Source organism: Akebia trifoliata, chromosome 3, assembly GCF_017979445.1.
Source record: "Akebia trifoliata isolate Shusen 1 chromosome 3, ASM1797944v1, whole genome shotgun sequence".
In the NCBI taxonomy this organism is placed as follows: domain Eukaryota; kingdom Viridiplantae; phylum Streptophyta; class Magnoliopsida; order Ranunculales; family Lardizabalaceae; genus Akebia; species Akebia trifoliata.
Genome location: NC_141377.1, coordinates 41,281,932 through 41,300,561, shown reverse-complemented (window position 1 = coordinate 41,300,561; position 18,630 = coordinate 41,281,932). Strand labels below are relative to the sequence as shown.

The 18,630-nt window shown below is 36.0% G+C and overlaps 1 protein-coding gene across 2 annotated transcripts; it reads left to right on the top strand.

Annotated features, from left to right (window-relative positions):
* Nucleotides 1-2,039: 2,039 nt before the first annotated feature.
* Nucleotides 2,040-18,556, top strand: LOC147407008 (UDP-Glycosyltransferase superfamily protein). Of its 2 annotated transcripts, none has more exons than XM_086435380.1 (17): nucleotides 2,040-2,312; nucleotides 2,458-2,561; nucleotides 4,442-4,475; nucleotides 6,698-6,753; nucleotides 6,846-6,986; nucleotides 7,937-8,085; nucleotides 8,186-8,275; nucleotides 8,387-8,453; nucleotides 8,564-8,627; nucleotides 8,716-8,830; nucleotides 11,970-12,136; nucleotides 12,227-12,337; nucleotides 12,423-12,484; nucleotides 12,629-12,681; nucleotides 12,817-12,892; nucleotides 16,708-16,836; nucleotides 18,249-18,556. In XM_086435380.1, the coding sequence occupies exons 1-17, from the start codon at nucleotides 2,306-2,308 to the stop codon at nucleotides 18,270-18,272; spliced, it is 1,449 nt and encodes a 482-aa protein (XP_086291506.1). In that variant the 5' UTR covers nucleotides 2,040-2,305; the 3' UTR covers nucleotides 18,273-18,556. The 2 variants fall into 2 exon arrangements, with proteins under 2 accessions (XP_086291506.1, XP_086291505.1); XM_086435379.1 differs by having other exon boundaries at nucleotides 2,452-2,561.
* Nucleotides 18,557-18,630: the final 74 nt, after the last annotated feature.

Sequence of the window (18,630 nt, the reverse complement as noted above, 5' to 3'; positions counted from 1 at the left end):
AAAATTTATGTTATGATATAATTTGTGATTATTTAAGTATAGTATGATGTAACCATTTTGTTATTGTGTACACATAAAAAAAAAAAAAACTTGCATATCTTTTCAAAATATTTTAGAATGATTTTCTTCATATTTAGGTGACTATTAATTTGAGATATTTATTTCATGATGGGTAACTCTCATGTTACTCACCCTATTCTTCACCTTTTCAGTTTTGACAGATTTTGAAGTTAATCTTGAGGAGCAAATTTTGAGTTAGTACTTGGAATTCATTACAAATGAGTTGCAACCTTCGTCTGCTTAAGAATATATTAGGATTTAGTTATTTGTTTCATGTTGTTAACAATTTATATTTTAAATATTGTAAGTGAATCATATGTTAGAATTGAGGTTGTTTATGTATTCTAATATTTTTTAGTTATACAAATTTTTTTACCCTTGTCATATTATTATTTTTATCACTGTATAATTGTATTTATGTTAATACCATGTTTTGGTAGAGTTTTTAGTGTCTCAAATTTTGGTATGGAATCATGGGGATTCGTGCTGGAATTTGGAGGTGCCACATCCTTAATCCAAAATCGATCCCTACACATGCCTTATTTTCAAATGATCAATGTTCATAAAATTTTAAAAATATAAAATCATATAAAATTTTAAAAAATCTAATTTCCAACTACAAATATAGAGGAAAACAAAAAAGACTAAAACATTTATCTATATATATTTATATGAAATTATGAATAAAAAAATTATTAAAATGTGTTCGGATTGAACTGGGGTAATCCAAATCCAAGCCGAAGTTTTTTCGGATCGGATCATACCAATATGAACATCAATTATATTTTGGATCATTGCGAGCCCTGTGACTAGAGTAGAGATGTCAATTGGTTAAGGAATGCATTGGGAGGATTCATAAAAAAAGAAAGTCGTGATGAATGCATGCAGACTGGTACATGGTTGGGTATGCGGCAGACATGGCAAGGACACAAAATCATATATCGTTTTCATCGGGATACACAAGAAAAAGATGTGCGGTTACGTGTCTTTGCCACGTCAGTTGTATACCCAACCACATACCAAGACTGTATGCACTCATCATTATTCTAAAAAAAAAATAAAAATTGAGAGATAGAGATATAAATTTGAAAGTCAAAACAAGTGTAGAATAATTTAAATTTAAAATCACTCCACAACCAAACTCCCAAGTTAATTAAAATTTGACAATGAATTTTTTTTTTTTAAGTTCATAGAATGTTTCCCTCTACATCGGTGAGCTCAAGGACCCTAAGTTAGATTTTAAATCTCACTAAGTTAGTAAGGTTAGTCTTAGTCAAACAAATATAGAATATAGCAAGAGAAATATTTTCCTAACCAACTTAGAAAATATTTGAGGCTTGTTTTGTTCTAAATGGATTACCACCCCAGCAATCCAACACCACAGCCCTCTAAGTTGTTTAAAAAAACATCAATACAAAAAATAATTCGGAAAATGATTTATTTTGAACTTGATTCTAGGTATTGAAAATGGCCAGCAGCCAAACTTCCACACAACTCCCAAACTTAAGATTGAAAACAATGAAAACTAATTCTTTTTTAGGTTTTTTTTTTTTTTTTCAACTCTTTTTTTTTTTTTTCCAAGATCAAGTGAGAACCATCTCATTTTTCAATCGAGTCTGAATAGCCTAACTAAGTTAGTAAGGATTTTCACCCTTAGTAAGGGTCCATGGCTTCATCTTGTGACATAAAATAACATGATCCAATGCTTCAGGGTTGTAAGGACAAAATTTTACGAATTTTGAAAAAAAGAAAAATTTAAAAAAAATTATTTTACACTAAATTTAAATTTTGGAGTTAGGTGAAAGTTCGATAGTCGTTCATTTTCAAAACCTTGGATTAGGTCCAAAAGTTTATTATTATTATTATTATTTTGTATATGAGTTTTTTCCATGAAATTAGTAGGGCTGTCTTGTTGGATTGCAATTTGAGTAAAACGACCCATAGTAAAGTTTAAAATCTTAGTAAGGAAAATGTTTCTCTTTTCAATACTTGATGAGAGATGCGAGAGAAAGAGGAATCCCTAGATTTTTATGGGATTTCGTTTTCCGAGTTTTGTTGGTTGCTCTATTCTCAAGTGCGAGGTGCGACCCACTAAATTAATTTTACTTCTGTGCAGTGCGACACAAAGTCAGGAACAGAAGAATTATACGAAATTGCTTCAAAGAGTCGAGTGCTGCTTTCTTCAAGCCTCGACAATCAAACCAACTTAGAAATCGGAATTCTTCCTAAACAGATCTTCCCCTAAATGGCTGGTAATCTCGAATTCTCTTCTTCATTTTCTGCGTTCGATCTAACGAAATCTCTATCCTTTTTATTTTTCTTTTTGAGCTAATTCGAGTAATTTATTCAATAATTTCTGAAATTAACAATGGGAGAATTATCGATGATTGGTGCAAGATCGAGGAAAGATTGGGAAGAGAGGTAGGGCAGCGGTGGTAGTTCTAGGCGATCTTGGTCGCAGTCCTCGAATGCAGTATCACGCCCTTTCCCTTGCTCGTCAGGTAATTTAATTCATTCCAGACTCATATAATTCAAATATTAGCTCACGTGAAATAAGTTTGTAAATTGTAATCTAGAGGAATTCAATTTTCGGTAGTTTTTCTTTATAATTTTGGTTGGGGACACCAAATTTTGCAAGTAATTGGCTTCTAATGTTTTGATTACAACATTGGATACAAATTATTGAGTGTTCGGATTATGGCGACATTGAGAAAAGTCCATTAAAGATTATCATTTCAAGGAAGAAACTGATAAAAATAAATCAGAAGTAAATTTACAACCTTGCCGCAGTAGGTGTTACTTGACATGGCATATTATAATATATATATATGGGGGCGGTTCAAGGGCCATATGTAAAAACATATGAAAAAACAATGGTTTTTCAAAATATGGGTTAGAGGTTTTGGATTGAGCTGATTTTTTGCAAGGATGGTCACTATGATGAGAAGATCATCCTCACAAAAAATCAGCTCAATCAAAAATTTCTAAATCCATCAAAAGTGATTTACAAATTATTGACAATAATTGGTAAAAAATTGACGGTCCACATTCTAAATCACTTTTAATGGGGTTAGAAGTTTCACATTGGACTGATTTTTTTTTTTCTGATTATCTTCCCATCATGGAGATCATCCTCACAAAAAATCAGCTCAATCCTAAATTTCTAACTCATATTTTGAAAATTTATAAATGTTACATTGTTTTTACATATGTTTTCTCATATGTCCCTTGAACCTGACCCCATATATATATATATATATATTAAATTTGATAGGAAAAGAAACACCTTTATCAATTGAAATAAAGTAAGTCTACAACATTCCCATTACTGAAATTATTTGTGTTTAGTAATTGGTAGTTGGTACTAAAACCATTATTCACAACTAAAAAGGGGATGATTGATTATAGTTTTTCAACTAGCAAAACATATTTGTTAAAGGTACTAAAACCATTATTTACATTTCATGATAGTTATTTTGGAGCACAAGGGCTATATAATATGTAGAATCGAGACTGAGAATGTGGAGTGCAACTTAGAAGGAATACCCATGAAGAAGAATATCTAGTAAAAATCCATGCTTTGGAAATGTGGGTCCCCCAAATCGATCATTTTTGCTATCTTGGATCTATTATAGATAAGATTGGAGAGATTGAGGAAGATGTTCTCATAGGATAAGAGCTAGATATGTAAAGTGGAGGTACACTTCTAGGTTGTTGTGTGACTGATGCGTATCTATCAAATTTTTTGTTTATTTTATAAGACGCCTTTAAGACCAGTTATGTTTTATGGAACTGTATGTTGGCAGTCAAAAAAAAAATGATGTTAATAAATTGAGTGTTGCAGAGATGGATGAGTGGAAAGACTAAAAAATTTAGAATTAGAAATGAATGCTTTCTTGATAATTTAGGAGTAGCTTCAATAGCCGATAAACTAAAAGAAAGTCGATTGGGGTGGTTTGTGCACGCTCAACAAAAGTCGATTAAAGCTCCAAGTAGAATATGCAAGTTGAAGGTTTAAAAGAGTGAGACATAAACCAAAAAGAACATGGATTGAGATGTTGAAAGCATATATGAACACATTCAATAACATGGAGGAACACGATTCATTTAGTCAACACTATATCTTTGGAGATAAGTCCTCAATGATGAAAATGGTGATTAGTTATTAAAGGTTGAAAATCCTTAGCTTTGCTCTCGCAAAATATTATGTTGAAAACCTTGCAAATATACACATACCCAATTGCATTTTGTTGTGTTCTTATTCTATTTGTTATTGTGTTTCCTCTTATTGCCATTCACATTTCTTTTCTTTTTTTTCTTGGGTCTTTTTTTTTTTCTTTCTAAAGCTATTATGATATACAAGAGTCTATTGATCTTGCAGGCATATCTCGAGGTGGATATTGTTGCTTATGGAGGTATTCTTTATACCTCGTAATGGAATCATGCAATCTAATATTCTCTATAAAGATTTTGTCATATATTTAAGTTGTTGGGTGCTGCTTCTTTCTTCTTTTTCATGCTATCTATTTCCATGCTACTAATTTAGAGACTCGTGCTTTTATGATGGAACTCATCTTCATCATCTTACGTCTTATTGTGAATATTAGGGTCACCTATTGTAAATCTGTTGTATGGCAAAACACATTGCTTTGTTGCTTTTAAGGCTTAATGTGTCAGCTTATACAGCTTATGTTTAGTGCAAATCATTTCTTATCAACAATGATTTAACATGGAACATTTTGTAGATTCTTTGATCAGTTGTTTTGGAGAATATTACATGGTTCCTTTTGAGTACACCACATGGAAATGAGGTTTTGAGCATCGACTGTTCCCAAGTAGGCTAAAATACTTATCTTTTTTCCCCTCATATTGATCTTTAGGGGCTACAATTTACTTACCAAAAAAAGTAGGGGATGCAATCTTTTCGTTAAAATTAACTTTGAATGAACATCAATGCCAAAGGCTTAGATTTTGAATCTGAGATGGAAATTGCACAATAAGGTGCGATGTGGTATCTTATGATTTCTTTGTTTAATTGACTATCAATTTGTCTACTTTGAGGTTGGCACACATTTTTTGGGAAATAAATTTAGATATGGTTGAGTGCTTGTTGTCAATTGATGGATTAGAAGGCATTCAGATATGCTGCATGAGTGAAAAATGCATTTCTTACACCTTTGATGCTTACCTTAAAATACTTCAGGAATTCATGATTTATTCAATGATTGGCCAACTGATCTAATTTATAGGTTTCCTTTACTGCATGGAAGCTTTGCAGTTGTTCAGTTTGCATCGTTTTTTCTTGGTTGTCTTGGTGCTTCATATGATCTGGTTTCCATTGCAAATATATATTATCTTATTTTAACTTTCAAGGTGTTTTAAGAGATTTATATGGCATCTAAAAGCTGCAGGTGTCTCATCAGAGTTACTGAGTATTGACAATATGAATTATCCAATTTTATGTAACTCAACTCTCCAAGTTCGCTTGATTTGATTTGCTTCATTATGCACTTGTACGGTTCAATATTTCTTACTTGGTATTGGCTTGCTGGTCATTGTAAGGGTTTTTCATGAGCTGTCAAATTTTATTAGATAAGATAAAAAAAAGGGGAAAAGAAAACTGTGCCTTAATTGTCCATAAACTTCAATGAATCAATTAGCATGTTATATGCAACCATTTTGAACCTCCATTCACGTATGAACTTCTTTTACTTTTCATGGTTTTTCGCTCAATTGTTTTTTGATCGATTGAGATGAAATTTTATTAAATTAGTAAAAAAAAAAGAGAGGAAGTTACAAAGTACAAAATACGATAAAGGAAAACAATAACTAGATGTCAAGAAGATTACACAGGCATCTTAGAATCAGAAACATATCATCTCTATGATAGCTTTTCCTTCTCCGTTGCTAATCCCAGGAAGGCAGTACTTGTTCATGCACGAAGTGTATCTTGTATTTACTAGATACAATGAAAAAGTTTTCAAGAACCATCATTTTACTAGATCCCTTTCCCCAATGACATGACTTGAAACTTCTTCAAGCACAATGTATTTTGACCCTTGCGATGTTAAATTGCTTCCTTATTTTGGTCACAATCCCCTGTAGAACCTAATGCACTTGAATGATCCTTCCATCTTATGATGAAAAATTCCCCTGATGCTTGATAAGTTTTGAATTGCCAAGTGCCCTCAAGAACACCCGTCAGAGTTAAGTTTTATAATTTTTCCCGAGGAAGGGAGCCAAGTGACTACCTCAGCTTCAATGAAGGGAATCGACCAAGCTGTCAAACTCCAATCCCCTCAAAGTATTGTCACAAGTTACACCACCAGAGTTTTTAGAAGTAAGGACACGATGGGCATCTCTTAGCTCGAGTTTTATAATATCACTAAAGACATTAGATTATACTATTGAAGAATTTTTTTTAATTGATAAGAACTTTATGGTTATTCCTCAATTATTGGTAATTGAAGTGCACTGTTTGTACCCATTTTTCTCTTTCTTGTTACAATTTTCAGCTGTCATTTTTTTTGCTGTGGTAAAGCTTTTCCTAATACTTCTAACAAATTACAGCTTTATTGCATTGGTCTCCTATCATGTTCTTCACTACACACTTATCTAAATGTTGGATATTGAATAGGTTCCGAACCTCATGCTGCAGTTATAGAGAACCGTTCTATACATATTCACAAAATGGTACTGATTTTCAATAATTTTTCAACCATATAAATCTCATATGATGAAATAATCATAGTTTTCTCTTTTTTTCATTTCTTCCTTTTTTCCAGAAACAGTGGCCCGAAATCCCCCAACGTTTACCAAAAATACTGTATCCATTAATGCTTCTGCTTAAGCCAGTGATTCAGTTTCTTATGCTTATATGGTTTCTCTGTGTTAAAATACCTGCTCCAGACGTTTTCATAGTGCAGGTGAGGTCATTATTTGTTAAATGTCTTGTTTGGTGTTTTCTTTGAATCATTGCGGCCCTACAACGATTTTTTTTTTACTGTTTATTTTTTTGGATACACTTTAAGTTAATTGTTAAAGTTGGGTGATCAAACAAAAGTGAGTGTTTGGTGCTGCTACTTCCTGAGTGTCATGTGACCAATTCATTCCTATGTAGATGTTAGTTGAATGTTGGGCCGGTTATTGTGGAAGGCAACAATAAGGCCAGTTATGGTGTATTTCACTTAAGGTTAATTGTTAGTTTTGGGTGACCAAATAAAGTGAGTGCTTGGTGCTACTACTTCCTGTGTGATATGTGACTGAGTCATTCCTATCAAATGAAAAAGGAGCAATGTGTGACATAAATGTTAGTAGAACGTTAAGCGGGTCATTGTGGAAGGCGACAACAAGGCCGGTTATGATTTATGGAGTAGAATGTTAGGCAATCAAGAAATTATAATGTTAGTAGAATGAGCTTTAGGCAAGATGAAGATGTTGAATGGATGATTGAAAAAGATTACGAAACTCAAAATCAGAAATGAACACATTCAAGAGAATATATGAGTTGCTCATAAGGTGAATGTAACAAAGAGGCATGTTGAAGGAGCATTCATGCGTCGGGACACTCATGCTACACCATGAGGTAGATATGATTGAGTTAACCCACGAAACTGTAACCATGCATAGATTTCTGTATGACTGTCTTCGTTAGGTTTTGATGAACAAATTCCTTTCCGCACCGCAGGCATTTTTTTTTTTTTACTTCTGCACATTAGTTACCTTGTAGTTTCATAAGAGGACCTGAAGGGATTGGCTAAGTGCCTAAACTCTATTTGTATTTCTGGTTTCTGATGTGGCGCCTCTAGTCTCTTATATGTTTGATTGAATTTTGAGTTGTGTAATTGATCCTATGTTTCTTTCATTTACTTTTTAGAATCCACCTTCTGTTCCAACATTGGTTGCTGTACAATGGGCCAGCTGGCTGAAGGGTTCCGCATTTGTTGTCGATTGGCATAATTTTGGATATACTTTACTGGGGTTGTCTCTAGGAAGAAGTAGTCGTTTTGTGGCAATATACCGATGGTATCTGTCTACTCTACTTGCAGCACTCTTTGCCTATCTTTATACTTTATTTGTCTTTGAATTCACATCAAACTTGCGAGCTTTTCCAAATGTCTTCTAGGATTGAGAAGCATTATGGGAAGATGGCAAATGGGGCTTTATGTGTTACGAAGGCAATGCAACATGAATTGGCTCAGAACTGGGGAATCAAGTAAGATGATCAGCTGAAAGTTCACAGTTTCCTGTGGTATGCATGTTAAAAGGTTTTAACTGAGGTGTTATACTTGTTTTTTTATTTCTCATCTGTCTTTCAAATGACCAGAGCAACAGTTCTATATGATCAGCCTCCTGAGTTCTTTCATCCTGCTTCACTTGAGGAGAAACATGAGGTGAACCAAGTCTTTCTCTGTTACTTTCTTGCCAATAGTGTTTCCATTCAGAAGCTTTTAACAATGGTCCATTCAGAAGCTTTTAACAATGGCATCTGGATCTTTTATAGTTGTTTTGTAGATTAAATAAAGATCTCGGTCATCCTCTTGGCGTTCTAGATTGTGTCAGTAATGGTAATGCAGATAATAAGCTCAATAGTTTCCTGTTTCAGAGAAGTTAAGTGAAAAGTCGTCTTCAGGACAAGTTTCACACTTTGTGCAGGAACCATGGGGATGGGTAGTAGTGATTTAAATGATACTCTCTTTACTACTCAGCTTGATAACAAAATTTTCTTAAAGCCAAACAGGCCAGCCCTTGTTGTTAGCAGTACAAGCTGGTGAGTTTTTTTTTTAGATAGATGCTCATGGAAAATTTGATTGGATATATGCTTCTCCATTATCTCAAATTTGATCTAGTGCTTAATCTGTAAAATTATGCTTGCAGCTGCCTTCCATTATTGACAATGGACTGTAGCCTTTATCAAATTGCTATGTGCATGTGAGATGGATGTTCCTTGATTTTCTTATGCACGGCTATGCAAACTAACCTAATATAATGCAATTGAGATTCAACTAACAAATTACCAAGAGCAATTCTAATTATAAAATAAAGGCTAAACCTACCATAAATTACTGGGAAAACCTATTAAGCAATCAAAAGCTAATTCAAGGCCAAATCATAGTCCCAAAATGTTGGATCCAAAAAAAATAAAATAAAAATTAATTTGAGGTTCCCAATGGAAGACTTTTTACTCCCACTGACCTAGGATTCCAAACCAAGAAACAACCAGATTTCTCTTGAAGGATTTCAAGAAAAGATTTAGGGTCTAAATAGTTGTATCTAGTGATACTTAGATTCCATTAGTGAAAATAGGGTCTTCTGTAGGAATTCAAAGGAATTTTCAGGAACATTATTTCAATTCAGTCAAGTGAATAAGACGTGGAAGAAGGTTTGTAGGGTAATTACGGCTTAATAAGGGTTTTGCTTGGGTTTAACGGGATAAATTAGGGTTCAGCTGGGGCAAAAAGGGGCTGGAGTGGTTCAGCTGGATCAAAAGGCTGGGCTAGGGTTAGGTTCCTCCGGGTGTATATAGGTTTGGAGTGGTTTGATTGGGTAATAATTGTTAGGATTGTTTGGTTGGTCTTGGGCTAGGGTTTAGGATTGTAAAATAAAAAAATAAGAAAGAAGAAGAATTAACAGAAAAGTAGAAGAGAGTTGCAAAAATACCTTGGAATAACACCAAGAAGCTTTACACCATTCCAATCTGGAGAAAACTTAAAAGCTATTTTTATTTCTGTATTCTGTGTAAAAATAAAACCTATAAGAGTATTTAATGGTTTCTTAAATCCATGGCCAAGATTAAAACATAATATAACTAATAAGTAATTAACTAGAACTCCCTAACTAACCTGGAATAACAAAATAAAACCCATGGTTGGAAATAAACTAACTAATAAGTCCTTCTATGAAAAATATATAAACTAATCCTAAATGTGGTCCAATGAGTCCTTCATGCTCCATAAAAGTGGTCCATATGCATCTTTCCGATGCGGAGTCTTCTTAATACCATGCATATGAGGTCTTCTTTCTCTAATCATTACAGAAACGTTGAACTAGGCCTAAATAGATGTCATCCATCCCCAATGATAGTGTAGGGGCCTCCATCCTCTTCTGGTAAACTCTAGACTGTGTAGCCTTTCATTCTCTTCGTAGTATTATATTGGTAGAAAGGACTGTATACCAAGAGCAATTATGTGGGTTCAACTGCATGCTAAATTGGCAAGGGGGCACTGCCTTCCCTGCCTAAGGGTTTGGAAGAGGGAGTCGGGGAGAGAGCCCCTAAGCCAAAAATTCAAGGTGACTTTTTTTCAGTTTTGTAACTTCGGCCCTAGGGGAAATTTCATCTTTGACACATACTCTAGATTCATTGCCAACTTGTTTTAGGGTTTTCTATGTGGGAGATTTTCAGTTTTATTGAGAAGAAGTGAATTTGGGAGATTGTAAACCTGGTTTTCACGGAAATAGTGAAAGGATCTCATGATCACATGTGAATGTAGGCAATCTTGTTGAACCGCATAAATTATGTATCAAGTTCTCTTTATTTATTATTATTTTTTTGTGTGTTTTAATTTTGATTATTATCATTGATTCTTGCACCCAAACTTTCTGCACTTTCGTATCATATGTTTCTTCAGTTTCTGAATTCACTAAACTCTGTAACATTTCATGACATTCCAGGAAGTTATACTATTATATATTCATAAGTTATTTTTTAACGGGTAAGCTAGACTTGAACCCACCCATGATCTCAGAGTTTCTTTGCATGTGTCAAACCAACTGAGCTATGGGTATAAGGCCCAAGAGGAGGAACCAAAGAAAAAAATCATCATCATCATAGCCTTATCCCAAAATTTTGGGGTTGGCTGAATGAATCTTGTACCTCCATTCAATTATGTCGAAAGTTGAACTTTTTAAGCTACTTTGACCTATTGACACCATCATATGCATGTAAGGTGCACACTTGATGCGGGGTTTTACAAAATGTGAAAGAAGCATTAGGTATCTGCCTTTTCGATGCCTTAGTGGATAAATTATGTCTCAGGAGCTTTTACACTTTTTAATAAGTTTTGGAGAAAATAGTGCTATCTGCAATACAAGTCAGCTTTCCTGGAACCATTTAAGAAGGGCTAATGTGAGTGGGTTGCTCTTAAACAACATATGCAATTTCCACTCTAAAAGTGGCATCTATGGATGACTATCAAGATATCAGCTCTCGCATGAGAATATCTCTTGTCCAATTTAGAGAAATCTGATTCGTACCTTCACTCGACCTGTGCTTGCCTTATATGTGCCTATCTATAGGGATGGGAGTAGGGTACTTTATAGTATATACGATGTATGGAATCAATTCCTTATGGGGTCGAATAGATAAAATAGGTTGGATACATGAGATCATAGTCTTGTTGTGGGAGAAGTTGGGATACATGGGTTATGGGGTAGTTCCTTAAATGGGTAGGATTGTGGGTAGTTCAGAGAAGTGTGTAGTTAGGGTAGTTTTTTTTATCTTGTATTTAAATTTCCTTTATGCTTAATGAAATTATCCAGAGAAAAAATATTAAGTCCTTAATTGGATTGGAGATTCACTATCTTGAATTGGTTGTTTAGGAGGTCCGATCTCCCTCGAACGAGATCAATTTCAATCTCTTTCATCTTTTTTATTTTATTTGTGCGATCATATCTAAGTAGCACGTAACATTGCCCCTACCCACCCATTTTTTTTTCAACCTTTGCTTTTGGATCTCCTTGGGAAAATGTAATGAACATTACTCAATAAAACATGCAAAATATTACCTGTAAGGGAGTTCCCTTTGGTTCTCAAACGATTTTGGCATGTTAGACATTGATTTTTCCTTTTAGAACCACTCCTTGAATTCTCAAAGAAGTATGGCTTGTTAGACATTGACTTTTCTTTTCAGGACTGCAGATGAAGATTTTGGCATACTCCTTGAAGCAGCAGTTATGTATGATAGGCGTGTTGCGGCAATGTTAAACGAGGATGACTCAATCGGGGAAGAAGTGCTTTGGAAGGACATCTGTGATGGGAAGCAATATTTATACCCAAGATTGTTGTTCATCATCACTGGTAATGGTTCTGTTTCTTGTTCTTGCGCAGAATCTTCTTATACTGTTTAACATTTTGACTGGGGTTATTCGACTATTGTATTCCTTACAGGTAAAGGCCCGGAAAGAGAAAAATATGAACAACAAATAAATAGGTTACATCTGAAACGTGTGGCCTTTCGTACTATGTGGCTGTCTCCTGAGGATTATCCTTTATTGCTTGGTAGGCCTTCTATCATGCATTATGTGATCACTCCCTTGCTCCGTTACTTGATCCACTGCCATACATTTGTTTGATGTATTTATAGGTTCGGCAGATTTGGGTGTTTGCCTTCATACTTCCTCATCTGGCTTGGACCTTCCTATGAAGGTAGTTCATTATTGAGTTTCTACTGTAACCTGAAGTTGAACATCACACATGAACCGAAAAGAAGAGAGCTGAAGTATTAATAGTAATGTTTCACTTTATGAAAATTAATCATATTCTGGCTTTAAAAAAAGAAATTGATTTCAGGTTGTGGACATGTTCGGATGTGGACTGCCTGTTTGTGCTGTTTCCTTCTCATGGTAAATTCTTTATGTGTTTGTCTCAGCACCCTTGCATGGGAGCTCATGTACGAGTGGTTATACAGATCGTATTGATGTTATTGACTTACCTTTGTCTCTTATGTAATTGTACTTCTATATTCGACTACATGGAAGCATCCAGGAGCTTGTAAATGTTGAAAAAAATGGCCTCCTCTTTTCATCATCTTCTGAGCTAGCTGATGAACTCCTGGTAAGTTTCTTTGAATTAGTAGGGTTAGTTTCTGATATTTATGAACTTTCACAATTCCTTGTAACTCCACATTTTCACCTAGATCTTTTATATAGTTTGTCATTGTGGCACCACCTTTTTCTTTCATCATTCATCAGAAAGCTTTGTATGCACAACCGACACAGCCCGGCCCAATGCCTTCCATAGGTATTGTCCACTGTGGCCCACGAGCCTCACGGTTTTGTCCTCAAAAGGTGCCTACCGTGGGGTTCATGGGCCAGAACGGACAATACCTACGGAAGGCATTGGGCCGGGTTGCATCAGTTGGTATCAGAGCCCATCCACGCTGCCATGTGTGGACTGCTTGGCATGTAGGCTCGCCCTGTCAAGGCGCCAGGTTCTCTACCAGGGGAGTGTGATGCAGCAGATTTAGTCCCACACGGCTGCGTGCAGGGATCCACTCGGGTTCGAAAGGGCACAACTCGCCCTCTAACACCGTAGGCGCCTTTTGAGGACAAAACTGTGAGGCTCATGGGCCACAGTGGACAATACCTACGGAAGGCATTGAGCCGGGCTCCGTCATGCACACATTATTTCTTGGTTATTTTGTGTAATGGTTTTCTCTTTGATAATTTTTTATTTTTTTTATTTTGATGGATTGCAATTTTTTTCATATACATCTGATACTTGTTTATCTACTCATTCAGTAGCAAAAGTATTCCATTTAATCCTAATTATATCAGGCATCTAGGAAACCAGTTGTGCTATCAGATGTTACTAATCTGGCATCGAAATTATTAATGATAATGTACAATGGCATTGGGATCTAACCCTGCTTCTTTAAATGATCTGATAATGAGGAGGGATTAATCCAATATCAGATAATACCTTTTTTAATGTGGACTAGGGATGCAAATGAATACAATGAAAGGTAAGAAAAAATTGGAAGTTCAAGAGCTTCTCCTGGAACCTAGAAACAGTTCAATAGTTACAACATCTAGATGTTTAACCAGTAGACCTCTGCTTAGTCTTCTAAACTAGGTCATCACTCACAAGTTCCAAATTAATTGATAGTTCTGCGAAGCTTATGTCAATAAGGGCCCAAATCAACTAATTTGTTAATGAATCAGAGGTGTGCAAAATAAAGGCCTAGTATGATTTGTTTCACATGGTGCTTGGCCGCACCCTTCCCTTGGCAATCACCAAGGTCATGGGCATCAAAACGAATTCTTGGAGTCTTCTTCCACTCGCCATTTGTTGGGGCCTATGGAAAGAGAGGAATCTACATGATTTGTTTTTTGATAAGTTGAAATTTTATTAAAAAGAGACAAATTCATGATCTCATTCTCTCGGTTTTGGGCTTGCTGTTTAGTTGGGGAAAACTGCTCAAGGAGTTTGAGGGGTGTTTCTTAGGATTTTGTAGTTAGATGGGAGTTCATTTGTAATTTGGAGAGTGCCTAGCTAAAGTATCGGCTTGTACTTGCTTCTTTTTTTATAAGTTCTGTACTTTTGGGGTCATCTCGACCCTTTTTTCATCTAATAAAATTTTAACTTATCAAAAAAAAAAAAAGGTTCCAATTGGTGGATTTGGCTGTCCTAGACCTCATGAGATGGTGTGCCTCACTACCAGCTGCTCAGTGCTCCTAGGATAGATCTTTATCACGTGGTACTATCACACAGTATGGGCAACATTCATTATAACCCTAAAGATGGATCTGTTATGACACTACGACCTGACAAGTGCCCGATATGTGTCATGTTAGCCTTCTAGTTGCCTTTGTGCTTAAGTTACAATCCAAGGGCACTGTTGTGGGGATGAGAACCTCAAATAGAGTATGAACATGTATGGTCTGAAATATCAGATCAAAGCACAGTATTGGGTAGCAGGTGTACCCAGGCATTAAGGCTATGCAATATAGGGCCACAACTAGTTTGTTATGGTGTCCCTTCACCATCAAATCTAGGTATGTGATAGTTGGTATCAAAGCTATTGTCCACTGATCTGCAGTGTGACTGTTGGTTCAGAGCTACTAAGTTGAGATTATTGTCCTCGGATTCCCAATGTAACAGTTGTTATCAAGGCTTAAAAAATTCCTTTATAAATTTCAGATCCCCAACATGAGATGGTGAATGATTTGTTGTGATCTGGAACAAAATCAAGCAGTTGCATGCAATGATAATCAACCAGAGTTCCCAAATGCACATCGTGCCTCTTAGTAGGCATGAGACTACTATGCATGTTTATGATCAGTTTTCTAACAATAGGAGGGTGTTTTCGGGAGAACTACCAGGACCAAGTTGTTGTCCAATAGCATTGATTTAGTGGGTTCTCTAAAACAAGTTCAAGGTGAGTATGACCGATTGTTCTATCAAGAATACAAGATGCTGAAGAGCCAGAGGGGCACATTGAGCTTAATATTTTGGTAGGTATGTCCCACAGGATTGTGCCACAGTGACAGAAGTTGTTCTTTCAGAGTACTTGTCGGTAGAATTGAATCAAGTACCTATGGTTAAGAACTGTACCAGATAAGACAAGTCTTATACGGAAGCAAACTGAGAGTAAGCAAAGAAGAATGCCCTACTGAAATATCATCTTTAATCTTGGCCAAACCCTGTCCATATCATAGTCAACACTTTTGACTGCATGGGGCCATACTCAGCCTAGATATTAATGATGGTTGGATGTACCGTTGTCCACTGATTCTCTGATGGTATATGGTTTGGCCTCTAGTTTTTTGCTGGAAAAGGTTGCTTTATGGCATTTAAATATCAATGCTGACAGCCTTACAACCACTTGAAAATCTTCAAAACGGCACACTTTTGGTGAACTAAACCTCAACTTCTATGCACCCTTAAGGCACAAATGGGATCCAAAAAGCTGAATCACAATAAACTGCTTTCTAATGGATGAATAAAAATGATCCCTTTTTGAAATGTAGAGGTGGTCTCTGAACGGAGCACAAAAGGAGTCAGAAAACTTGAAACTATCTTCAAAGATTACGAACTTTGATGTGCTCGACCGATCAAAAGAAGCCCATTAACAGAACTGCTATGATAGCACATGGCACATCACACTATTCAAGAAAGACTTAAACTGCATGAATCCTAACCATATCATTGCAACTTGCAACACAAAGTATGCCAACCACTCTAGGTAAAGAAGCATAACACTACTCTAAGACTAGAAGAAGTAGGAGTAGCCGAGTAGGTTGGACATAGAATAAAAAAGAAATAGGGAAGAAACCAATATATATATACTGGAAGAAGAAAAAGAAATGTCAGAGATGGCTATAGTGGCAAATTGACTAGGGCTTGTAGAGATTATGGCCAAAAGAAAGAATGTATAACGCACTTGTAGAGATTACGAACTTCACCCACTAATTGTTGGCCACTAACCAGCTTGCCTACTTAATATATTCACACACACGCCTTGGTCAAAAGTTGCCAAAACGGCATATGCTCCCCGAGGTAATCATTTTCAACACCCCTTTGAAGAAGGCATAAACTTTTGAGAGAAATAGGCCTTTTCTTTAAGGCCTCAAGACCTTTTTTGAGTGTCACCACGTAAGCCTCTTTTTGAGAACATTGGTCCACACTCTGATGTAGATTAGTACACCTTAAGTGGTTATCTGGCTTCAAGTGTAATTTTTTTTTTTAGTTAATTTTTTCGAAGATCTTTGGTGTCAACTGAAAACTACTTAACTCTTAACTATAAAATCATAATATTACAATTCAGATGTTTTTCAATATTACCGAGCAGGTGTTCTTTTTCAAAATATTTCTTAAACATTTCTAGTAGTGCTCATTTAAGTTGGCTGCTTGTGAACCCCGTGCAGATGCTTTTTAAGGGTTTCCCTGATGAATGTGATGCTTTGAAATTGCTGAGGAATGGTGCCTTGGAGACAGGATCTTCTGCTAGGTGGGCAAATGAGTGGGAAGAGCATGCCAAGCCACTTATTTCTGAGGCAAGTTTACTCTCTCTCTCTCTCTCTCATGCGCACACACACGCACACGCACACGCACGCATACGTTCTCATTCTCACAGGAACAAATTGTTGGGTTCTCATTTTGTATTTTGCCCTATGACCAAGGTTTTTATATAATACAAATATTTTTATTAAGAGAATAAATGGTCAACAAAGTCCAAAGTCACCAAGGTTTTTATATAATACAAATATTTTTATTAAGAGAATAAATGGTCAACAAAGTCCAAAGTCCCCAACAAACGGCAAAGAGGACAATACTCCATGTTTTCCTCTTTAAAGCCAAAAAGGTCGATCCAAGATGTGACCAACTCTCAATCAACACCCGGACAACACTATGGGAGCACCAAGATGCATCAAACAACCGTAAGACATGCGACCAAATCTCATTAGCCAACTTACAATGTAGGAGACATGGTTCACCGACTACCCATCCATCTTGCACATACCATAAATTTTTTTTGAAATGCTCTCTTTCAAATGGCACCTTAGGTCCCTAAATTGACATGGTAAAAGGATTTCACCAAGAACACCCCACTCCTATTGATTTATCAAAAATGGCACCTCATCGTTGAGGTGGAGAGCCATAGACTCAATGGAGCTAACAAGTCTTGCAATGGAATCGACCTCCCAATCATTAAATCTCTCCTGAACCAAAATCCCTCTTGACACCATGCTCAGACCAAAGGAAGAAGGATGAAATAAGAGCTTCCTTCTTCAAGGACATCTTGAACCACCCAGAGACTTGCTCCTTGAGAGGAGATGACCCACACCAGCGGTCCTTCCAAAATCTCACCCTGGATGAAGAGCGATTGATGTTTTAGCAGAACAGTAGGACTGCATTATGTCTTGACCCCCTGACATGCTTTAAGATCTGCTCATTTGTTTGATTGCCTCTTGAACAGCATGACAACTAGCACTACAAAAAATGGCTATGGTTTAATGCATCTCATGCTGGAGGAGTTTGTTTGGGTGGGGGCTCCTTTCTTCCCTACATCTGCTGTACTTTAAGTGTGTCACTTTAAATCCTAACCTCCCATCAGTGCTCCTCTTGGATTGGCCAAACAGAAGTTACATTAACCTTTTGATCCCTTTCACGTTGCATTTGTTTGAATATCTATAACATTACAGGTAATTCTTTCGTGTCTCTACTTTTTTCTTAAGAACTTCTGAATGTAGTGTGATTCTTTGGATAATCAGTACCATCCAGATAACCTGTGCACTTATTAGGGTGATGATACACTGATTGAGTAACTGGTGTTTGAATTGAATTCTCAAATGTAACACTATTGACAAATATTGTTGCATTCCCCTGGAAACCCAAAATGTATTCTTTGTCTGCATTGTGGCACGCATGTTTAATCTTATATAGGTTTGTTGGACATGAGTTGCAGGTCATCTCTAGGAATTGCAATTGATGTACCAAGAAAATGGAAGGCAGCGGTCTTGAGCTGATACGTGGATTACATCAACCATCCCATTTTTGTGTTACACTTCCATTGAATTTCCAAGAAACTTTCACACATGCCTGCCTGATGGTTTCTGGACATTCCGAGTGGCTCAGAGTCCCGAGACATTAAATCCTGCTCGTGATCATTTACTATTATATCTGGAAGAAAAATATGTACAAGAATGATAAATTATTATTATTTTTGTTTATTACGACACTGGACATCTAATTTACTCACATACTGATTATTCATTCTTGATTTCTCTTAGTAAATAGACAAAATAAAATCATTAGGTAGGGAGGTTGACTTTTTTTTGGTTGTAGAA